This window comes from Opisthocomus hoazin, chromosome 9 (genome assembly GCF_030867145.1).
Source record: "Opisthocomus hoazin isolate bOpiHoa1 chromosome 9, bOpiHoa1.hap1, whole genome shotgun sequence".
Lineage (NCBI taxonomy): Eukaryota > Metazoa > Chordata > Aves > Opisthocomiformes > Opisthocomidae > Opisthocomus > Opisthocomus hoazin.
In genome coordinates this window covers 31,667,071-31,690,955 of record NC_134422.1, presented here as the reverse complement: position 1 = coordinate 31,690,955, position 23,885 = coordinate 31,667,071, and the positions used below count along the sequence as shown (strand labels likewise).

Sequence of the window (23,885 nt, the reverse complement as noted above, 5' to 3'; positions counted from 1 at the left end):
CATTTCTTCAGACTGACACTGTAATTACAGAGAAGTTTCCTTCTCAAAAACAGGATGTAGCAAGACTAAGCCCCCTTGAAATTATACAGACTCATTTATTTGGTGAAACTACAGCTTCAAAAAACTTCCTATATTCTCAAAACATCACATTCCTCAAATCTGCAGTCTAAAGAAAGAATACGGTCCATGCTGAAAGAAAAGGAAATTTAGGAAACAAAACATTAAGCAACCTCATGGTAGAGCGAATCTATCAATTGCATACAGTTTTCCCATCAAGAGTTTTTATGTACTTGGGTAGTGGGAAACAGCTACCCAAAACCCTGTCAAACCTTGAAAGCGATAGCGTATTTGAAGATTAACCTTGCCAGGCACACTCCTCTGCCAGAACTCTGTTCAATCGCAATAGGTCATACAAAGTCAGAATTCTAACTATGATCAGAACTGAACATTCATGATAATAGACCCAGCAATACCAGTAAAGTATGGCTTCATGCATAAATAATCAAGTCATGCTTCCAAGAACCATGAAGAAAACAAAACAAACAAAATAAAACATAAATAAAACCAGGACTTTGTATTTTTCCTCCAAAAAAATAAAACCAAGGTGTCTGGTATCTAACATGCCTAGAGATCACTGAAATTTTTTTCTGAGGAAAATATCAACATTCTTCAGCAATGCCAGACTTTGAACACGTACCCATTAACTTCCAGCCACAGTAAGAAACAAGAAATACTTCACAGGTATCTGACAGAACTTCTTTCTCTCTTGGCAGAGATTTAGGTACCTCACAAATAAAGAGTCCTCCTGCAATTCCACTCCACACACATTACAGAAAAACAAATGTGTCTCCCCTCACCCTGACACTGCATTCACAGAGAAGAGACTGCTCTGAATCCTGCAGACTTCACCTCACAGTGAAAAACATTCAGAGCTGAAACCAGACAGAAGCAGTCTGAATTAAACAGATGGCACTCTATTTAGAACAGTTTTACTTTAATAACATGCTAATGGCATTCCTCCTGGAACTCTTCTCACAGGCTCCCAAAATCTCTGTTAAAAAACCTGAAATACAGAAGCAGTTTTCATGAGGATATTAATAAAAAAGAAAAAAAGGCACTACAGTCTGTCCTAAAATTCTGCCAGCATAACGGTATAAACCGGTGTTTATTCTCATTCTCATAAAAGCATCAGAAATTAATATAACAGAGTTTGGATTCTGTTATAAAGAAATAGCTTTGGTATACCATCCACAACTAAGGAATAATTTAAGCCTTCATAAGCCACTGACTGAGTAGTTAATTTTTACCAGTTTCTTTTCAGATGAAGCAGACTATGCAGTCAACCTTAAGGAACATAAAACATAATTTAATTATGCAGATACTAACGCAATTGACACTTCATAATTACATAGCCACGGCATGCAAACGGCCGAGCTCCCCTGAGACAGGTACTCAACGGAACCAAACAACCACCTCGCTCAGGAAGCGGCTGTCAAGAGAGTTCCTAACTTCCACTTACCTCCCAGTGCTGTTCCAGGATTTCAGGGCGTCTTCCCGCTTCTCCTACAGAAACAAACAGCGACGCTCTTTTAGGATGCATCCACGGAAAACCAAAGCTCCGCTCCTGCTGCCAGCCGGGCCTGCGAGCGCCTCCGATTTCCCCCGCGACTTCTTTCCCCGGCGAGGTGAACCCTGACGGCAGGCAGCGAGAGGGCACTGCCCCGGGCCCCGCGGCCGCTCCGCCGCTCTCCGCGGCCAGGGCTCGGGGCTTACATAAGCGCCGGACGCGGGGCTGCTCCCCCCCACCCCCCGCGGTGCCCGGGGAGCCGTCGTCTGCGGGGAAAGGCGGGGGGAGGGGAAGCCGAGCGCGGCGCCCCGCAGCCCGCCGAGCGGCGACGGTGGGGGGGGAAACAACGGCTCGCGCCCCCGCACGCGCAGACCCTGCAGGGCTTCCGTCCTTGCTCGCGCACCCGGCAACGGCCAACCAGCGAAGAGACCGGGGTGGGGAATCCTCGCTGCCGTGCCAGTCCTGGTGCCGGTCCAGGCCCCGCCTGCCGCCACCACCCAGCAGCTCCGGTACCGACTACTATTGCCGCCACCCCATCACCCTCTTCTCCGCTGCCACCTCCAGCCACGGCCAACCCCGCAGCGCAACAATGCACCCGCCCATTGGGCTGCTCCCGCCCCCAACAAGCCCTGCATTGATTGGCCGCTTTCGCTTCCGTGCCTCCCTCCTCCCCCCCTCCCCCCATCCTACTCCTCCGCCAGAGTTGGCGGCGCCGCTCCGTGTGCGGAACCCGCCTCGCTAGGCCGCGACGGGAGTGCCGCGGGCAGCCGAGGGCTGGGTAGCTGCTTTGCTGCTTTCGCGCTTTCGCCAAGACAGTGGGAGGAACCGGAACGGAAGCTGCCCGGAACCTTCGTGGCTGGCTGTGCTTCCTGTAACGGCTGGTCAACTCGCTGACTTCTGCTTCCGTGTGGCGCCTGCGTCCTGAAGGAGGTTCAAGGAGCGGGCAGGTATCGAGGGCCTGTTGGCGGGGGGCGGGCCTGGGCGCCCTCTGGGACCTGCCCGCGCCGCTACCCGCCCCGTGAGCGTCTGGGCTCCGGAGGGGAGGGGGTGGTGGAGCCATCTGCTGCTCCGGGTGGTGCCGCCGTGGGCCGTCTCGGCGCGCCGTTAGCCGGACACCCGCCCCGCCCGGGCTAGCGGGCCTCGCGCAGCGGGGCACGGGCTCGGCCCGTCTTGGGGCGCCTCCCGGCGCTGCTTCCGCCGGTTTTGCCGGTGGAGAGCGCCCGGCCGGTGCTGCGGTGCTGGCCGCGGCGTGCGGGTGTGTACGAACTCCTTTCTTGTAGGAAGGTAAATACAGGTAGGAGAGGGATCTTCGGGTTTTTATGGCAAGAGCGTAGGCTGGGGTTTAATTTTGTGGGAGCTTTTTGGGTAGTGACAACATTAGAGCTCTTCTTCACGTTTCCTTCTGCGAGAGAATCCTCTTTGCTTGCCTCCACAGCTTAGGGTCCTCAGGAGTTACAGGCTTCAAAGCTGTGTTGTTGGTAGCGTTGCATTCCAGTCAATTCTCCTGAAAATTAGAGACACTAAATCTGTTCGTTGCTAGCAGATACATGTTAAAGTGGCAAATTCTGTCTCGAAGAAGTCGTGGGTGGTTTGTGAAAATAGAGACTTCAAAGCCATTGTTATTTTCTTCTAGTCTCACTGAAAACGTTCACCTTACCATCTGCCTTGATCGCTTTTTAATGAGAACCCTAATATTTTCGTAATTCTGTCAGACGTGTATCTTGAGTAAAGCACATATTTCCAGCCCTCATGGAATGACTCGTAAGGTGCATCTTGTAGTCCATTCATCCATCCTGTACCTGTTTATCGCCACAGTTGTGTTTGACTGAATTGGAGGCAACTCAAAAGCAGCTGAGGAGCCAAGTCATGTTTTTCTCCAGAGCTTGATGTCATAGCTCTGCCATACCTAAATTAGAAATTTCCAAACGGAACTCTGAGTGTTTTGATGTGTTCTGGAAAGCCTGCAAGTTGGTGGGCCCTGGTGTCACTGAAGTGCATTTATAGACATTGGAAACAATTGTTTTTCTGGCACAGAAAATTTACATAGCTGCTTCACAAATGTAATGGTGGTGGTGACTTACAATGCAATAACACTTAACTCTGCACAGCTTGCCTTATTGTGCTTAATCTCCAACTTGTAAAATGCAGCATAAATTCTCTTAGCTTTTTGTTCGACACTATACTGTGTACAATGCATAAGATGCTTCATGTGCAGTATTATGTGCTTTGGAATACCTCTTATAATCTCCCTCTTTCCTGTACAGGGTATTCTTCTTTGCAAGCGTGTGAAAATAAGATGTTACTTTCTGAGAACTAAAAAACTCCTATCTTTTCTTGTAGGTATGGGGCATGGAAATGAACATGGCCATAGCAAAATGGAACTCCCCGACTACAGGCAGTGGAAGATAGAGGGTACGCCACTAGAGAAGGTCCAAGAAAGGCTAGCTAAACGGGGTCTTAGGGATCCGTGGGCTCGGTAAGTGCAAGAGCCTCAAAAGTAATCTTGATAGGTTGTGCTGTAGCATCAACTGGACCTTGTCTTTGGAGATGATTCTGTAGTAAAAATAGTGAAAATGTGTCTAGAATATAGTAGTCAGAATTTCAATTAAGTCTTTTTTTTTTTTTTTTTTTTTTACTTTTTTCATGGAGTTCGCACCTGGCATCACCTTGACCAGTCTCCACATTTTGCAAGGCATTCTTGCATTTTGTGATGTGTCATGATGATACAGATCAGGCACAAAGACCAATACCTCATTCACCAAAGCACTTACGTAATATTAGGTCTTGCACACATGAGTAAGTCTATCCCTTTTCAGCAAAGAAATTGTGTGCTCAGATCTTGCTGAAGTTGACAGAATGTACATTGACATTCTGAGTAGGAATGTTATTCCTCATATACAACAGGAGGCCTTTATTTGGAAAGAAGAAATATACTAGTATAGAATGTGGAATTTGATTCAATTGTGCGTTTCATTTTGATAAGCAGTGAACAACATAATGGAAGATCAGATTTTTACCTCTTAATTCACCCCACTCTATGATGAATACCTCCTCTTTTTTAGCTAGAGTAGTTCTGGATCATTTAGGCAGCTGTTAAAACACAGCTTAACATATTTCTCCCACATCATGAATTATGTAATCCTTTGCTCAAGTACTGTTTAATCTTGGGGAGTATAAATGCTAAATGTCTTGTGCTGTTGTAGACCGGTTCTTCTGTAAAGGAAAAGCTACATAAGCAAACTATTCCAGGAGCCTTCATAGAAAAGGCTTTACTTCAAATCACTACAAGAAAAATGTAAGAGCAAAGAGGTAATCTGTTAAAAAGTTGTTACATGCTATAACCTCTTTCAGGGATTTGGGATTTACAGCACTTTTTTCCTTCTTTTGAAACAGTTTGAGGCTGTAAGCATACAGTAAACCATAGTTTTGATGACAATAAGAATCATTTGAGATATGATTCCTTAGGATTATCAGTTACTAATTCACTTTCCAGGCCTGTGTCACATTTATGTTGCCTCTGTTTCTGTGGAGTGCAAGCAGTGTTAGCTTTTTTCCCTTTTGCTTCAGACAAATTTGTTTTCAGCAAGCAATAGGCTTATTCCCATGAAAAAAAATGGACACAGATTAATAGCATAAATTTAGTGTAAATTAACCTGACTTTTAGTGCATACACTTCCAAGTTCAGGAAGTGCTGCAAAACTGCAAACTGGAAGAGAGCTCATGTGATATTTGTTGCCCCTCCTAGATAAAAAAAATTCATGTTTCTCTGGTAAAAGAACGGACTTGAGCCAATTATGTGAGGAGTTGAAATAAAGAACAAAGTCAAACTCTTGAAGCATGAGACGATTCCTCTTGAACTTTTCAAATTTTATGTAATGTAATTTTTCAGTTCAATAGGACAAATATGAGTATCATGCTAATCTTTAACAAAGGAGAAGTTAAAGTATCAGGTTATTTGCCTTGCTAATCTGGCAGAAGATTGCATAACTAATACTAGAATTTTGTGCACTAGAAGTCTTGAAAAAGTAACCTTCTCTAGGGCTCCCCTCTTTGGTATATTAAGTTCCTTTTAAAGGGGATCATCTTTGTAGCAATTGTACATTAATGGACATATTCAATACAGAATAAGTTGTGTGAAAGATGTCATATTTGGAAACCTAAGTCTTTAGCAATTAGTACCCTGTACTAGCATCTACAGGATACCCTTCCATGACAGCATGCCTTCATCCTGAGTCACAGAAACCATCTGCATGAGGGGATTATCTATGAACATAAATACTTGACCCCCTTGTTGAAAAACTTGTATCTTCTCCTGAAATGATTGTTCTGATTTTATTGCTTGTTTCTGTGCAAATAGTTTGGGTTATTTTTCTTCTTAAGGACTTTGAGTCCATAGAGATGGACAGTTTGTCTCTTCTATAGATTACACTGGTTGTGCTACACAGAAATACTTGTAGTCAATTATAGCAGTGACTAACATTTCAGTAACAATGTAGGTTGAAAACAGTAAAGCAAAACAGCATGAGGTTTGTAAATATTCTGTAGCTTTTTAGCTAAACACAATTTTGTCAGGGGTTTTTTTTTTTTTTAAATCGGCTTTCATAGGCTTTTCTGACCCTAATATAGTTAATGTCATATTGTAAATATCGTATTGTAAAACAGAAGGTGCCTCCACAGTAGGATGAGTTTTCTATGGCTGGAAAAACTTTCCCTATTAAGATTGAACTATGCTAGCATAGTTAGTGCTACATAGTCACAGTGACTAGCCTTTGTAGTTACTCCCTCCCATGTGTGTGCTAGTGGGTTCTGATTTTGTTTCAAACAGAATGAAAACAGAAGACAACAATTACCTAAGGGGAGGTGATTCTGTTACTAGAATTTTGTTATTTGCTGGTGTTACTTGTATCTCCAATTATTTGCATAAAGGGTTAGACTTAATATCATGAACTGTACTTGTGGCTACTCCTGTTACTTAAATGACAGAAATGTTACAGTCTTGACGTATATCTAGTTGAAATACCTTCATGGTTTTTGCCAAACAAAGATATTCTTGTTAATGTTTATCACAGTGGCTGCACTGATCTTGTTTTATTCTTTTGGTTTCATTTTTCTTCTAGTAATGAAGCCTGGAGATATATGGGTGGCTTTGCAAAACCTGTCACCTTAACAGAAGTTTTTGCTAGGGGACTCAAGTGGGGATTTGCAGCTTTCGTCATAGCTCTTGGCATTGAATATACACTGTTTCCTCCAAAGAAGAATGGAGGCCATCACTGAAGATCAAATATGACAACTTATTAATTACTAAACTGAAACATACATAAGCCTGCTGCTCACTATGTACTTATAAAATGCATATTAAAGTCTATCACAGGCAAAAACATGTTTCTTTGATTTTATCATACTTTTGTGGAAGGATCAAAAAACGTAGCCAAGAGTGATTTACCTGACTTCAATCTGGGGGTGGATGACCAATTCTCTTGGGTTTGCTGTACCATCCTATAAAGAACAGGGGAAACTATCATCCCAGCTCTTTCAAGCCTACATGCTATTAAATGAATTTGAGGAAGTGTGTTGCTTTTAAGAGAAAAATTGTACTGTATTATAATTACAGGTTTAATAGGTATTATTTGCTAGTAAGTGGTAATGAATGACTTGTCATTTCTTAAAAGTATCATTTGTTACTATTCACTCTTACGTCTCTAAATAAAAAGAACTATATCTAAGCTTTGAAAAGTACCCAAAACTGCCTCTCAAAGTATATGAAAATACCAAAGCTTATACTTAATCCTACTGAAGAGTTAAATTAATTTGGCAGACGCTATGCACTAATCTGCTGTGTAATATCCAGAAATTAAAAATTACATTGCTGTCACATGTACTAAGCAATGTAGAAGGTTTCACTCGGCATAACTGTACCTCATCCTAATATGACTTCCAATATACTTGAGTGTAATGTGAAAAAACAGAACAATTGCTTTTTTACTTCGTATTGAGTTGTAGATTTGTAGTAGTACAGACAAATTTATTTATTTTTACACTTATTCTGTTTTAAATTGTTTTAAATTTCCTATTTTTTCCTCAAACTATCCAACAGCTTCTGGAGTGCTTTAAGAATGCCTGGAGTGAGGACTATAGTAGAAAAGGGCCTGTTGGCAGTTTATGTCTTCTGCAGCACTAGGAATTAGAATTGGCTGAATATCTTATTGTAAATTCTGTTATGCCATTAGTAACATAAGCTAAGGAGGGTATACTATCTAATTTTTCAATCCAAACAACAGGATATCTGTATCACTAAACAGAAGAGCAAAATTAAACAAACAAGTGAGAAACTATAAATGCCACTAGACAATTACATAGTGTATTTCCATGGTGAAGAAACTGGAAAGTTTAAGTAACCGTGTCAAAAATTGCAGGTTTACAAAAAACTTGAAGGTCCTACCAAAACATGGCTATATTTTTTTTTAATATGTATTTTCACACACAACCTTTCTGAGTACGATTATAATAACAGCTTTTTAGAGCCAATGAACATTTTCTGTTGTGGGAGTGCAGCTGTACTGTTCAGTGGAGTTTGTCATCTCTGTATGACGTTGCTCAAGGCACTGTTCATAGGGCAAACATCTGTTTTAATAAGCTTTTCTTGCCTAATTCTTTCTCAAGTATCCCTATCCAATTCCATCATTTCCTGAAAAGCAAATCAAGAACCTACTGCGTAAGGTCTGTTGCACAACATATTTCTATGTTGTCCCTTAGACAGTCCCACCCAGAATACACATTTTCAAAGACTGGTGTTCACTGCTTGTTTTCTATCTGTGTCCAAGACTAAACTTCTTAAGGTAACTGAATTTTAGATGGGTTGTTCAGAAAAAGACAATTAACAGAGCTAGCATTACATGCAGTATTGGTGAATCTTGCACTTAAGTCACTTCAGCTGCTCGTTGTACAATTTTCATTTGGTGTGCAGTACTTGTGTGCTAAGTGGCTATTTGCTCCCCACCCTGCCCCAACTCTTTGCAGCTCTTCCAGAAGCATAAGCCTTAAAAAAACTTCAAGCAGCAGTTCCTGTCCCATTTAGTTTCCTGTGGGAAAGTTTGTTTCCATGTTCTTCTGTACATATGCTTTTCATTGTTTTTTTTTGTTTGTTCTACATCGAATGCTTCAGAGTCTGAGGTAAAGTTGCTGCAAGTTCCTGTAGAATTTCTCTTTTAAAATGTTATAAGGCTGCCAATTCACTGATACCACAGACAGTTCTGTTAAAAATCAAGAGCTTTATTTACACTTGCTAAAGAGATATTCATACGTTATTTTCAAGTACTAGCAGATGAAAGATTTAAAAGTTACTGTATTCATATTTTCAGCATACATAACCTTGGTATGTTGCTTAGTTTATTAAGACCAAAAGATGTAAAATACGTACAAATGCAGTTTGGCTGCTATATAAATTAATGCATTCCTCGACAATTTTTTTAAAACAGATAATTTTGTTTATCAAGACTTTATTGTACATGATGAAAGTTAAGACAATCAAAATCTTGTCTTTAATTTCAGCCACTGTTTCCAAAAAACTGACATGCAAGCAAGTAATCTCATGTTAATTTCCACAGATGCTCTACTTTAAAGATTTAAAAATTAAATTCATGCATAAATGCTGTCTTATATAGGGAAGTTCGTAAGAATCAGCCTTACTAACATTCTACATAAGCAAATACATTGGGCATATTCACTGTTACACTAGACTAGTTTAGGTAAAATTCATTAATTTATCAATTAAGGTGGTATCATTCAATGGTTTAATAGCCAGATGGCAGCCACTGCCCTAAACAACTACCTTAATTTATGATGGACATATTTTGTCAATATTGTGGAATATAAAAATGTCTCGTTATTATACATACAATCTCATAAAGATTTTTATTTCACAGGTAGTATAATATTAATCCTACCTGGGGATGGAGTATTTCCTGTGTATTAAAATAATGGTACCAAATCTGCGTTCACTGTAACCATAGCAATGGCTGTCCTTACATTAAAACAGCCTTTCTACCAGCACAGATATTCTACAGTGCAAAGAACAGGGTGACAAGCAGCAGTAGCACTTGCAGGTGAGGAACACACATGATTGTAATGCCACAGTCATGAAGCTCTTTCTGTATCTTACATTCTGAAAAATAGAACTGATGATGCTCCATTTTCTGAAACGCAGGTGGAAATCCCATCTCCATCAGTAGTCAAAGAGCTATTTCTGCTCATTTGGAAAGATACTTATGATTTATCTATTGTTTTTCCTAATGCTACCTATAATATTTTCATCATTCACATCATCTTCCAAATTTGTATGTTACAGAGAAGTTAAAGCAAGCTAAATGATTCCAATACAATAGCGACTACATTGTAGTATAAATTGGATGTCTCTGAAATTCCTGTTTCAGAGCATAATAGAATAACTGTTCTCATGATGTGAGGCAGTTGCATTTTGAATAGCAGACTATAGCTGTGTGTTTGTATTGTTAACCTGCCTTGAAATCTCCCCTGAAAACCTTCCTACAAATACCTTCTTTGTTGAGCTCTCAAACTATGAGCTTCTATCCTGCAATTAGATCTTTGCCAGATCAGCATTTATTAGATAGACTTTTTACATCAATGCAAGTGCATTTTCTATATGCAGCTAATTGAGGTTAGGAGTGTTTCTTTCAAGGGGTTTTACAAGGAATGTACTCAGGACCCATGCTTGTCTTCCAATTAAGTGTACTGATTTCATCATGGGTATAAAAACATTCAGGGATTCATCCAAGCTGTTTTACATGTATGGCAGGGAACTGATTTTACAGATGCTCTATACATTCTCTGTCCTCAGCTGAAGCCCAAATAATAGAAATCTGAAACTTAGATAATCCTTTTACCATTGTTCCAATGGAGGAGAAAAAACCCTGAAAATAATCTCTTCCCTTAGCACTTACCCTTTTAATAATAATAATCATAATAGCAACACCAACACAGAACAAATGAAACTAGTGACACCATTTATACATACAAATATAATGCACTCACCCTGATCACAGCAAATCAGATTTTGAAATATATAGCATAAAAACAAGGTTCATAGTATTTTAGGAGGCATAAATTTGTAAAGATTTTTTGTTTTACATAACTAGGAGAATTTACAACATGAAATAGATCAAACCTGTTATGAAAGCAAATCAAGAGAAATATGTCCAAGCCAGAGATTTACATCCGAAGCCCTCTAAATTGAAACATATAGGACCATTTCTTCTCAATCACATCCAAACTTACTGGTATGCTCTATATTCTACATTTATACTGACTTACAGTTCCAGTTTACATGAGAACCTATCAACGAAGACAATGTAGTATTTCAACTTAGAAAGGGGGGAGGAAGAATGAAAAAAACCTTTGCATACAACTCGTAAATGCTGTGATGTGAGAAATTGGCTTTTAGTACGATTTCGCTATAGCTTTAGTTTTAGTTTGTTACACAGCTCTGCAGCCATGTCGAGGCAAGGGTTAACCACTGCCAAATGGTCTGCTAACAAGGACTTCTGAGAGCTCAGATGTAAATCACAAGGACTGCTGCAAGCCAGATGAAGTGAAACAGGGATGGATAAGGACTGATAACTGGGAATTTATGGCCTATAGGGAGCATCCCTCTAGCTGAAACTGGTTCTGCAGTTTGGGACTCAGCCAACACAGACAACTCAGGAATTTTGAGCCAAGGTAAAAAGTACACAGCGAGCAAGACTACGAGCCTTCATCCAGAAGACCCCCACAGACGACCACCAGACAACACTGTGCAGGCGCTAAAGAGGGGTGGAGTATGATAATAAATCCTTAGAAATAATTATAATAATCACGCCTATTCCCAAGACTAATTGTAATAATCCCACCTACTTATATAAACTTTGTAATAAATAGGTGCACACTTTGTGACTCAGTGTACAAGTTAGGAGGAGCGATCCCCCTTGCCCCCGGCGCCATAATAAACATACCTGCTTTATAACTCTTTGTGAGTTGTGGAGTTTGTTTCTGCACATCAGCTGCATATGAAAATGTGAAAACTGTTTAATAAGCAGATAAAAATTAGGTAAATTAAGGAAAAATTGGAGTAAGTAAATGGAAGAGTATATTGGTCGCTTAAGTAATAGCTGTGTTAAATTGGAAAATCATTCATTCAACCATTTCTGGGGGGAAAAAAAAAAATCTTCTTTTTCCTGCAGCCATACAATGTCCTTAAACCTCTTCTATTAGCCTGTACAAGTCTTTATGTGTTTGTTATGAGGTAGATCCAAGGAGGAAGTCTGCATATTGATTCACAGCAGGTAGCTGGTTTCCTCCTGAATCACCACGGATCCAATGCTATGTCTCAGATACCCTTGCATGACTGACATTAAAGTGAGAGTCTGACCATACAATTTCAGTAAGAATCCAGGTATTTTTTCATAGCACAGAGCAGTCGCTTGGTACCTGACCAAATTATAGTGTGGATGAGTGCTTTCTGCCTCCCTTTTCCCTGTAGTTCCAAAGAGGGCATGACTTTTTGCACAACAGCATGCTATCCCAGAGTACTGTGCTGTATTTTAAAATACTGCTGTATTTTTAGCAGCACAAAAAAATGACTCACTGTTTTGTAAATGCTTTAAAATCCTTTGAGCTAGGAGTTATATATGATGTGTCTAATTGCATCACATACAGAGATGGCTTTTGTCTAGTTCAGCTAATAGTCCAGAAATTCACATTCTAGGCCTTGAAGAGAGCAGCTCCAGCTACAATACTGGCACCTGAGAGTAAGCCCATTCATGGAAGTTGCTGGTTTACACGAAGGGAATCACAACACCCAGTTTACAAGGTCAAGGCATTATTTAAATTTATTAAAGATTATAACAATGGGAGGCATACAACTGTCACACACCTGTACAATATTATTCTAATAACGAAGCCAGAGTGATAGAGCAAGCGATGAACCAAGTAAGGGCTGGCTCCTGTATACACTTCCACCAAAACACATGCCCACACTTGACCCCAAGTCTGTAATTGCTCATTGAAAAACTGCCTGTTTCCACCGAATGGCGACTGGGGCCAAAGCTGTTTTCTCTGTCCTCATACCAGCAGCAGTATAAAAAGCATAATCCCATAAACGTCTATACACACGCTAAACTCAAGACCACCCTCCTGCCAAGCTCCCCTCCTCACAACCCTCTCAACAACCCCACGCCCCAGCTACCCGGAAGCCATTTTGTGCGTGACCGACACCTAAAGGCGGCGGCGGGAGGTTACGTGCGGAACGAGACGCCCCTTCCGCCCTAGCCCCGCCGCCATATTATGTGACCTGGGCAGGTCTGTTTGCGCAGCTCTACGTTTCATCTCCTGAGGTAGGACTGTAAAGTAAAAGCATAATCTTTTCCTTGCCTCGCCGCAAAATACTCAGTGGCCGGACTCCCGATAAAACCGTAAAGTTTAGCGAACGTGGTTTGGTAGATGTATAATGATGGTAAGGTGGCTAAAGCCAGTTCTCTCGTTCCTCAGCGAGAGATCTCTGTTTTCAAGGCAGCGTTGCCGTCTACGCGCAGAGGTAGCTGAGATCTCTCCAACAGCCATAAGAGGCACTAGCGAAAAGCGCTCTACCTCTCACTCATGTGAAAGAGAAGCGATACTCGAAACCACACCCCGTGCGGAGCAGCCAGTTGCTAGCCCGGTACCGCCCCCTACTCCCCATGCCGGACCTGGCCCCGCTGCTGTAGATGGGACTTCTCGGCGCGTTTGGGTGCGTTATACCTTTCCCTCTTCCTTTCACCCACACCTCCCTTCCTGCCCTGCGCCTTCAGTATAGGTGCGCCAACACAGGGTGTTCCGGGATCGGGTCCTCTTCCCTGTCTCGGCGCGGTCCTCACTGGAGCGTCTAGCCCACGGCCTGAGCCTGACTTCGCTCGTGAGGGGAAACGAAACCTGACGCTGCCCATCCACCTGCAACCTTTTTTATCTTGCAGATTGGAGTTTCCTCTCGCTTAATTTTCTAAGTGTGAATTAAAATGATGTAGTTAGAAAGTTGCGTGGAAATGTGCATGAACTCCTTACGGTAAAACCAGTTTTAGTTTGTTTTTTTGATTAGGATGACTGGGGTGCTATTCTAGTGTATCTCTAAATGGAAATCACTGTAATCACTACTATTTTACACTGAGAACAAACTAAGCGTAATACAGTAATGAAAAATGTGAACGTTTGTGTGGCATTTCCCTGTATCTTGTACCAAATCCTCTTTCTTTTATAGGGAAATGGGAAAATTGTGGAGCATGCTTGAAACAATCCAATGCTTTGAAAAATGGCAGATGATACAGACTCTTGTGTGGTTTCACCACTTCTGCCTCTTCAAACAAAGTAGAGCAGAGAAAGCACAAAATGCAGCTAGTGCCTCCTGTAGCAAAGTAACCTCCTACACTCTCCGTCTAGCATAGGGGCTTCCACATGAGCTCATCTTGTGAAACAAAGATCATTTTTGGAATCAGAACTACGCCCACTGATGTTATATCCTGTTTTTGGTTGCTGCAGGGATGGTTGTGAAACATTAAACACATCTTGTCAGAAATGACACTCCAATCGTAGACCATGTTTAGAGTGTGAAATGTTTCCCTTCATGTTTCCCTTTCTTAATATGAGGCCTGATATGCTGACTTACCATCATTAATACAGGACATTTCTCTCTGCCTTGATAATCACATTGGTATTTGTATATTGTACAGTATTTGTGTTACAGTCATGGGAACAAGGGATTCATGCATGGTGTTAAACAGCAAAGAGTAAAATTGTTTGAGCCTTGTACACAGATACCAGCTTGTTAATGCTAGCCTGGAGCCTTGTGTGTCTTTGTGAAGTTTTAGCATGTTGATTTCCTGCTCCTTGGGGGCAGGGGGTAAATGTCCCTGATTCTGGTTATGTTCTGTATGGACTGCGGGTATTGTGAAATAGTTAAAAAATAAGAGTATAATTAAAATAAGAGTATAATTCACTTCATTAGCTTCAGAAGCTAATGAACATACAGATGGTTTTCTGCCTGTTTTAGTATGGAATGGAAATTATTTGTGGTCTGAGGAGTAAATATGCTTGCTGATATTCTCGGATGTTTACCTTAAAAATTTTCTTCATGTGAACCTTGTTTACAGTGCAATACCCAGAGTAAAAAGTCAGTATAGACTTAGACAAATACGCCTGTGACAAAAGTGGTTTCCTGTGCAGTGTGTGAGAAATTCATCAGCTTTAAAACCTTACACTTAGTTCAGGGAAGTCTGAAAGTTAACTAAGCTTAGCAACTTGTATTTAAGTGCACTTTAGTACAATCTCCTTGAGATGTATTTGCTCTCTGACCTCTTTTGGTGATAAGAGGACAGATGAGTCATGCTAGAATCAGTGATTTTCTTTCCAGAGACCCTAAGACTGTTCCCAGAAGATCCCTTCCTCTGTGAAAATTTGGGGTGATAGTGAACTAAACCAGCCAGAATTACAGAAAACTCTCCCCTGTCATTTTCTCTCAGCGTGCTAGGGGTTTTCCTGGTTCTTTCAATACAGGAGCAAAAGAGATTTTGTTGTTCTGTGTGTAGGCCTACCCCTTTCACTCACTCTGCCACTATCGTTACTGATGTGATCTTGCAGTATCCTTTTGTCTGTCAGTGGTGGTGGTTGTGTTAGACTTCAGCTATTTGGAATAATTCTGGATTTCTTATAAATCGGGAATGTAAATAAGAGTATGTAGTATTTTGTTTCTTTTTTCAATCATCTTCCTGCTCCATGAGCTTTGCATTGAAATCTTTAGTCAATACATGAAACATTGAACTGAAGAGAAAAATCTTGAGAGTTTTCTTGCAGCAATATTGGCAAATTACACATGCATATGAACCCACAGACTATTGGGGAAACTTTATACCTGGTGACTACGAACTCTTGTCTTCTCTCTTGAGAAGATAAGCTGTTTTTCCTCTCCTCTGTGTAAAGAATCTCACATTCAATAACTCTTCTCATTCCAGGGCCCAGGTAATCTAAATTGAAAGCCAGGCTGCTGGGTTTTACGTTGTCACCGCTTTTCTCTTTTTCTTTAATAGTCACAGCTACGATAGTTGTATCTGATATTTACAAAAGTGGTCGTATCAGATAGAAAGGTGAAGCATGATGCCCTTCACCTCTCATAGTGACATGAATCTGGCTCAGATGTATGCAAATGGAATGTATCAGGCTTGCACCAGTAGTGTGACATTCTTGCTGTCAAAATATGGTGACATGATTTTTGGTGCAAAGTTATAAACTATTTTAGTTTGCACTAAACACTTACTTCATGTTGCTCTTACTCATTCCCCACCCAGAACCCTGCAGGAATGAATGTTATTGACAAATTACTGTGTGTGCGCAGTTGTTTTTCGTTTTACTTGGAGCATCATTCTTGGTTCACTGGACCAGTGGAATCATACAGAAGAGTGCACAATGCAAGGTCATTTTCATTGTTTTTCCTCCAACTAAAATTAGGAAGTAATTTGTGTGATTTCCCTCCAGCAGTAGTTTGTGATATTGATATTTGTCCAAAATGAGCTGATGTAATAAACTTTGTGGACCATCATTGGAAAATACTGAATGGATACCAATGGGTGCTGGATCTGGATCAGTGGTTTGGCAATGGTCAAATGCCAGTCTGTCAGTGTTCTTGTGGACAGACTTGTGTACAGGTAAGAGAGTTTCAGCACTGAAAGTGTTGGTCAGCATTTTTTTATAATGAGCATACGATTTATTTTATATAAAGGAAGTTCACAAAAATAAATAATTTGTATGTGGTTTTCAAAGGCAAATTATGTTTTAAAATAACATACAAATAGTAATTTTACATGTCTGAAATTTTAACTCTGTAGGGAATTCCTCCCCACCACACACATATGCACACCTCTTTTTTTAACTCGTTTTAAAAGATTAGATAAGAATCTAGAGTTCTCTGAGATTTCTGAAAATGGCCATAACTTGTTAAATTCCCATCTCTGTTTAGAGTGAGTCATAAACATGACTTCCTCAAGCTCGTTTGAAAGTCCCAGCTGAATGTGCCTGTGAGATGCTTTCATGAGTGTTTTGTGCCTCCCCCTTCTTGACTGCGTTATGTCATGTAAACAGTCTTTTTCTTTCTGTAGAATTCTCACAGATGTTTGATGCTGGATTGAAAATAAGAAGCTAGCAATAAATATGCTTTTCCTTTGATAGAAAACACACTTTGTAGTGCATGAGGGGTTCCTCTGCTTATCAGAGGCCTGAAAATTTTCCCACCCTGCCCTTCCACCCCAGCTGTACAAGTGTTAGGGTTGCAGGTCCATGTGTGAAATAGAACAGGTTCACAAGTACAGATATTTTGTCTACCCAGTTTGGATTTTTGTTTGGAAACAAAACTTTTCAGATTGATATATTAAAAATACTGTGGTCCTGAGTATTTGAAAGGGGCAGCTTCTACTTATGTTTCATTTCTGTTTGTGAGGTTTTTTTCTGTTTGCACTGTTTACATTAGGGTTAAATGTTGTTGCACTTAAGCAAACTGCATTTAATTCTTACAAGTTCCTAAATGGTGTGGTGTGAAGTGATGAGGGAAAACGTTGTGTTTGTGCCTGTCCCTTTTGGATTCTGAAGAACAGAACTGTGTCAGAGAGGACAGGTGTTGCTTTTTTGTGGTTGTGTGCTGTAGCAGGAGTACTATAGTTGTGCATTTTCTCTAGCTATTTAGCACAGTCTGTGTAGAACACACATAGGAGGCTGTGATGGGCCAAGCCTTATTATTGTCAGCTGCAGTTGAATGCTCTGTGCTTCTGAAAATGAGACAAAGGGCCGTTTTGAGGACCCTGTTGTGTATATATTAAATCTCATTTACACTGGTAATGTGTGGTATGCGAGTGCAGGAGTACTTAAGCTGGGTAATGCTTGGGTCTTCTAATGTGGTAGGTTTATGATATTTTACCACTTGTCTGTGCTGCGCTTTCTTACCTCCCTCTTCGGTTTTGCTTCCTGAAGGTGGGATCTTGAGGTCATAGCAGCTACTTGTGTTATAATCCCCTAGTGATTCAGACATGCTATCAACAAGATTAACAGTGCCTTTTTGGTTTTTTTTTTTTAATACTGATGGCTTGCTATTGTGAGTGTCATCAACAGTGCTGGAGAAGGCCACTGCAGTCTTTGACTCTATAGAAAATATGGCTCACTGGGATAGATGCAGATAAAGGAGACTTTGCCCTAGGAGCTTGATTTTGATATGCTCTTTTAGTGGGCACTGCAACCCAATCCATGGGTTTAATCAAATCCAATGCTTACTCCCTTTCTGAGGAAAGTCAGGTGACAGTTATTTTTCATTTAAACAGCATTATAATAAAGGGAAAAAAAAAAAAGCTTGTAGATGAGTTTATCTCATCACCTTAATGCATGGACACAATATGTGGCATTGTTGATTGTGACTCCCAGAATGTGTAAAAAAAGGCTGAAAATGCATTAAAAAATGTTATCCAGGTGCTAGAATCTTTCAGTGTGTTAGGCTTTGAAGTCAGATTGGCATTTACTTTTTAGAGGGGTTTAAACAAAACTGTGCAGTATACTGACTGAACTGCTTGTAAGGGCGAAGATTTGTCTTCAGATTGCTCATTTCAGCTTTCTCCATATAGGTAATGGGGATCAGAGAAGGTTAGCTAGAATTTCCATAGTTGATGGCGGTGGAAATTGAGCACAGCACCCTACTTATTTTGTTAATCACAAGAGTGGGGTTTTGTCTAGGTTTGAATTTTTATTTCAGTTTTCAGTATGGTGAAACATGAATGTCACATGAAGAAAAAGGCAGTTTATGGCTTATCTATACCTTCAGACTTAACCAATTTGCATACTTAAAGTTGGAATTTTTTTCTTTGTGTGGTTCTTTGATCTTTTTGAGCGTGGAGGGTGTGTATGGGGAATCCTTAAAACCCCAGTAACTCATTCAGATTGGAATCACTTTAAAGGATACTAACAAGTAAGAAATCCACACGTTCCTGAATTTATAGATAATTAATGGTTAAAAATATTACATATTATATTGTGAATATATGCTTTATGTAGACTTCATTTAAGGCAAAGTTCATGCCTGATAGCAGTGGTAGTCGTGGTGGGGTATTAATTCTTTTGTTTACAATGTGTGGTTACACTACTTCTTAGCTCCCAAAACTCTTCCTGAAAAATGCCTGGAGACTTTAGGGGAGAAAAGGTGGTGGTGAGTAGGAGGGTGTAGAGGTTAGAGCTTTAGACTTAAATTGCTGTGGAACTTAACTCTTATTTCCAGAAACGCTTGAAATATCACTCATCAACAAGCTGATGACTTTTGTTTCACTTCCTGTGGAATTTACAGACTTGTGTTAAGGTAATTTTACTTTAAAAAGAAATTCCTTTTTTTTTTTTTTCTGGTTAGTATGATCTACCAAGTAATTTTTGTTCTGTAATGAATAACTAGGAGAACCCCATTTGAGAATAGGAGGCCTGTGTAGACTACATTGGTGTTTTAGTTGTAAGTGATGTCAGATAAGAGAGTTAACTGTAAACTTGTGCAGCAGATCACTGATTTGGTACATTTTACTTCTCTCCCACAGAACTGCTTATGTAAAAATGCATCTACTTAAGAATGAACACCAGAGAAGTGCTGTGGTAGACATGGACTTCATATCATGTTGGCTTCCGGTTCAAAAAACAGCAGGCTGGCAAATTTAAAGGGACAGTAACAAAGTGATGACCAGGTGCCAAGTGCCAGCTGTCCTTATTCACCAGATTGAACAAGAATTGGATAAAGAAGAAGAAGAGATTATGGTTTTCCTATGTCGAGACCTTGCTCCCGACTTGGCCACTGCCAACCTTAGAGAGCTCTTGGTGGCTCTGAATGAGAGGGAGAAATTGTCTTTTTTTGGCTTATCTGAGCTGTTGTACAGAGTTAAGAGGTTTGACTTGCTCAGGAGGATCTTGAAGACTGAGAAAGGAACAGTGGAAACTAACCTTGCCAGGAGTCTCAGACTTGTCCCTGCTTATAGGTAATGTATTTATTTCAGATTTCAAGGCTACTCTATTTTGTTTAAAATGTGTGGGAGTTGTTTTGGGGGGTGGGAGGGTTTGTGTTTTATTTCTTTTTTAAGTAGGTCTTGAAGGTAAAAGAAAAGCAGAAGAGGACATTATATCTAGAGTTACAGTGAAAAGAATATGTCAAGTTTAGTCCTTAAAATAAGCCTCAGTAGCTTCTTACAAGTCATGGCATTGGAAGCATCTGTCTTTAAGGAGTTTGTGGGTGTTAATAAAACCAGTAGTGTTTGTACAGTTCTAGATTAGCACATAGAAATGACACTTTATGGGAACATGATTAGTTAGAGATTTTGTGTTTTTCTAGTTTACTTTGGGCACATAGCCTTGTGGTGTACCTTTTCTCAGGAGACCTGTCACTTAAAACTACAGAGTAAAAAGTAGTTAAGAGGCTTAAATTAAGAAACTCCAGTTATTTCCCTCAAGAGACTTCAGAAGAAAATAAATGTACTCATAAGGAAGCTTTTGCTGTGTTAACTTCTCACTGAAATAAAAGCTCTGTAACTTCTAGGTAAAAAAAGTTAAAGATGTGTTCGGTTGTCTTATTCTCTCATTTCACCTCTATTGAAATATTGAGGAGATTTCGGTTTTGGTAGCAGTGGCTATTACACAGTCAGAGTAACGCAGGTGCTGATTAGCAAGAGGGAGGTGTTTTGTAATTGGATCTTGGAGCAGGGTAGGCTTTTTCTGGTTGTTTAATTGGGAATGGTACGTTAAGACTGGAACTTGGGATAAGTTGGGTAGTTGGGCAAGGGTGGGAAGCTAATACTTTAGAAATGTCTCAACTTTATTTCAGGGTACTAATGGTAGAGGTTAATGAGAATCTGGAAAAAGAAGAAGTGGGTTCTCTTGTTTTTCTACTCAGAGATTATGCACCTCATATGAAAATGGCAAAAGATAAGGTATGTCTTTCTGCTGCTCTTCTCCTCTGGAGCAATGAGAGATTAAAGTAGAAAGGGAAGTAGCTAGACAGCAAAGGAGACAGTGCTGCAAGGGGTAGTGAGGCAGGAGTAGACTGAAGTCAGGAAGTAAAGAAGGAGTAATGGTTTCTATTTGATTTTTTTGTTTTTTAGTTCCAGGAAACAAGCATGAGAAACAGTAAGAGGGAGCAGCGAAGACATGCAGTAGTGAATGGTGTTAGCATGAACCTCACAAATGTAGAAGGCATTAAAAAAAATATTTCAGTATTACTGATCTTGAAAGTTCATATATGAAGGATCTCAAACCAATATGAAACACATCTTGAATTACAGGGTCCCTTTTTGTGTTTGTGCTCTGCTCCACTTAACAAAAGAACAGTTTTATTTTAATTAAGTCTTGGACGTTTTCATTCTGAATAATTAAGTGCTCTGAGAAAGCAGAGATTCAGTAGAGAGGGTTCAGAAGACTTGACCACTGTGCACAGAAGACTGAATATTTCCATCTTCTTCCTTCGAGGTTTTTTCTTTTTCTCTCTTTAACCAAAGGAGAGAGGCCCTGCAAATTCCCCAAAGCTTTTCTTACCTCTTGCGTTGTGGCATGTGAGGTGACGTTCCAGGTGGCTGGCTTTGTAACAACAAGGAAGTACAAAACTATTTCCTCAAAAACTTTGATTTAAGAGTATGACTTTCTAGTTTCCATTACTCCTATGATAATACCAAGAATTCTTATATCTTCCAGATAATTTTCTTAGTGGTTCAGTGTTACAACCTTTATGACCTCTGTATGTTATTTTCTGGGTTGCTTTTGTTACTTACTGATAGGAACAAATTACTGATATGACAGCTTGGTTTTCTGTCACTATTCTAGAGTTTTCTAGCTCTTGTGATTGACCTGGAGAAACTAAATTTGGTGGCTCCTAATCAACTGGATTTGATAGAAAATTGTTTTCGGAATATTCACAGGATAGACCTGATTAGGAAGATTCAGAAGTACAAACACGAAGGTAAGATGCTATTTTTGCTCTCGTTACTCTTGATATCAAGGATCAGATGTGCTCTTACTGAAGATAAAATTATGAGTTACAAGTCAGAGTATTTGCATGCTTCACGGATTTAGGCTTTTTAAACAGCTGATATATTATGTATTTCTCTGTGTGTTTCTGTTAAATTTTCAGCTTTAATGTCCTCCGTTCATTCTCAGCCGGTATATGTAAATGCACTTCAGGCATCTCTCCCTAATCTCAGTCTGATTGATCCTCCTTATAATTCAGGGGTAAGTAGACAATAGATCAGACAGATCCCTTTATTTCTAAATATCGCCAGACATTGAAACGGGATTCATTTTTGCAGAGGCGAAGGAATGAGAGATTGCTAGTAACTAAAATATTACTTGGTTTATTTCCTTATTCCTGTTATTTGGTGCATTTAGGGTCTGATTTAAATCTTCTGACTGAGAAAGATCCCCTTTAAAGCTGGTGTGAATTTTTTCTGATTAGTTGGACATACAAAATCTGTATCTTCAAAGTTTTTTCTACTAGCAAAAGTTGAAGGGGAGTGAAAAGTTTTGCTTTGACTGTGCTTTGCAAAGCATGTTATTCTTCTCTGTACTTCTGGACTTTGCAGGGAAAGTAGCTTTTTAACTTTGGAAGCTGAAGGTGACAGCTTGTTGAGGACAGCTTTTCGGATTTATTTTTGTGTTTTGTTTTAATCTCACTTTAACAAAGATATCTCAGTATGTGAAAAGTTGTCAAATCCTATTCATGCAGAATTCTTTGTATTTGGGTTAGGTCATGTTACAGTATCAGACCTTACTTAAAGTCTTTAGCCTTACTAAATGATTTGATGAGATTATTTCTGTTGTGTTCAGTAAATATGTATGTATAAAGCTTACATACAAGACACCAGTGACACAATTTGTCTTTACTAACAAAGCCACAACAGCTTTTTTTTTCCAGAAGACTGATAGGAAAGAATTTGCATTGACTTTCCATGTTATAATTTACTTTCTAATTCAGTGAAAGTTCCTCCCTGCTGCTCTGTAGGAAACAAAATTCACATCTTCAGAATTTTTTTTGTTTGTTTTACTAATTTAGAGAGTAAGCTTTTCTTTGCTGTTCATGGCAAGCTGGTAAATTTTTCTGAGGAGGAATGGTTTGGGGTTTTAGTTTGTGGTTTTGGTAGGGGTTTTTTTACTTGTTATTTTGTAATTAGCTGATAGATGTGAATCTAAAATGTGTAATCCTTTTACTGAGGAAGAAAAATACTATTATGTTGTATTTTGGAACTAGTGATTATTAATTCTTGAAGGAGAAAGGGAAAATATACTCTTTTCTTCATTTTTAGATCCAGAATGTGAACAAAGAAAAATCACAAAATGGGCAAGGTCTTATTCTGGGTAAGAGCATTTTATCTGAGTTTTGATAACGTAAAAGAGCCAAACGATAAACTTCATTGTACCAAAAATGGTTTTTGATAGTTGTGTTTGTGGCTAATCCAGTTGATAACACGAGGAGCAGAGAGTATTTGGTACCTCTGAAAACTGAGCCTTGCCTTATTATTTGCTCTTGTATTGGCTTTTCTTGTGCTGCCAGATCTTAAAACTTTATTGAAATTGTTGTGGGCTTCCACTGTCACAACTTTTTAACAGAATAAATAGCTTATTAATGAAATTACATAAAAGGTTGACTAACCAGCTCTGGAGGCCTATATAGTGCAGCAGTGCCCATTAAGTCTTGAGCAGGAAGTTTTGTGTCAGTTCAGTGGTGGACTCTCCACCAGGCCAGCCAGGAATTTGTCCAGTGAGTACCAAGTTGTTACCATGTGTATTGTGTTCTTTCTGGAAACCCAAAATGCCTCTCAAATATGCTGATTTTTAAAAGAAGGGATGGCTAATTTCTCTCAGTGTAGGAGAGATTGTTTGTTTATTTTAGTCACAAGCAATGTGGAATGCAATCCATATAACATTTTAGAGGTGAAAATTTTGGTGTTTTTTTAACATCAGTAGCATATATAGAAACTAAGAGGTCCAGGTGAGTGAGAACTTGGCTGAACTAGATAGGTTCCTCTTTAACTGATTTAGTGTCAAAGAAATATGGCTGGTACCTACATACTGAGATTACTTCTGTGTTTTAAATCCAGCAGAACCAGTCCACATGTCCATTCAGGAATCAGGACCCGAGTCACATAAGGTATGTGCTTGTGCCTATGTATGCATGTAAATAGAATAAAAACCTCTGCAAGTATTTACCTTGGTTTTCTTTGTGTTTCGTTGTGAGATTTCCTCTAATTGCATGCAAACA

The 23,885-nt window shown here is 39.7% G+C and overlaps 3 protein-coding genes across 21 annotated transcripts in view; 2 read left to right on the top strand and 1 right to left on the bottom strand.

Moving 5' to 3' along the window:
• HYCC2 (hyccin PI4KA lipid kinase complex subunit 2) overlaps positions 1-2,154 on the bottom strand; it is an 81,265-nt gene extending 79,111 nt beyond the window's left edge. For all 4 annotated transcript variants that reach the window (XM_075430233.1, XM_075430230.1, XM_075430229.1 and 1 more), the window contains exons 1-2: positions 1,971-2,154; positions 1,520-1,563 (exon numbers count right to left, since the gene is read on the bottom strand). The gene's annotated coding sequence lies outside the window, so the exon portion shown is untranslated. The remainder of the gene's footprint in view (positions 1-1,519; positions 1,564-1,970) is intronic.
• Positions 2,155-2,238: 84 nt separating this feature from the next.
• On the top strand, positions 2,239-6,947 carry NDUFB3 (NADH:ubiquinone oxidoreductase subunit B3). Of its 5 annotated transcripts, none has more exons than XM_075430246.1 (3): positions 2,239-2,510; positions 3,908-4,043; positions 6,685-6,947. In XM_075430246.1, the coding sequence occupies exons 2-3, from the start codon at positions 3,910-3,912 to the stop codon at positions 6,839-6,841; spliced, it is 291 nt and encodes a 96-aa protein (XP_075286361.1). In that variant the 5' UTR covers positions 2,239-2,510; positions 3,908-3,909; the 3' UTR covers positions 6,842-6,947. The 5 variants fall into 5 exon arrangements, with proteins under 5 accessions (XP_075286361.1, XP_075286358.1, XP_075286363.1 ...); XM_075430243.1 differs by having other exon boundaries at positions 2,240-2,514; XM_075430248.1 differs by lacking the exon at positions 2,239-2,510 and adding an exon at positions 2,563-2,585.
• Positions 6,948-12,879: 5,932 nt separating this feature from the next.
• CFLAR (CASP8 and FADD like apoptosis regulator) overlaps positions 12,880-23,885 on the top strand; it is a 31,375-nt gene continuing 20,369 nt past the window's right edge. For 3 of the 12 annotated variants that reach the window (XR_012764990.1, XR_012764991.1, XM_075429872.1), the window contains exons 1-10: positions 12,893-12,951; positions 13,106-13,343; positions 13,848-16,284; positions 18,888-18,965; positions 19,192-19,623; positions 20,463-20,568; positions 21,455-21,590; positions 21,762-21,859; positions 22,930-22,981; positions 23,725-23,774. Coding sequence is in view for 10 of the 12 variants with exons in the window: in XM_075429872.1 (XP_075285987.1) it covers positions 19,328-19,623; positions 20,463-20,568; positions 21,455-21,590; positions 21,762-21,859; positions 22,930-22,981; positions 23,725-23,774 (738 nt within the window). In the remaining 2 variants the exon portion in view is untranslated. Of the gene's footprint in view, positions 12,952-13,105; positions 13,344-13,847; positions 16,285-18,626; positions 18,966-19,191; positions 19,624-20,462; positions 20,569-21,454; positions 21,591-21,761; positions 21,860-22,929; positions 22,982-23,724; positions 23,775-23,885 lie in introns of those variants that run through there. The other 9 variants (XM_075429880.1, XM_075429881.1, XM_075429877.1 and 6 more) reach the window with 9 other exon arrangements.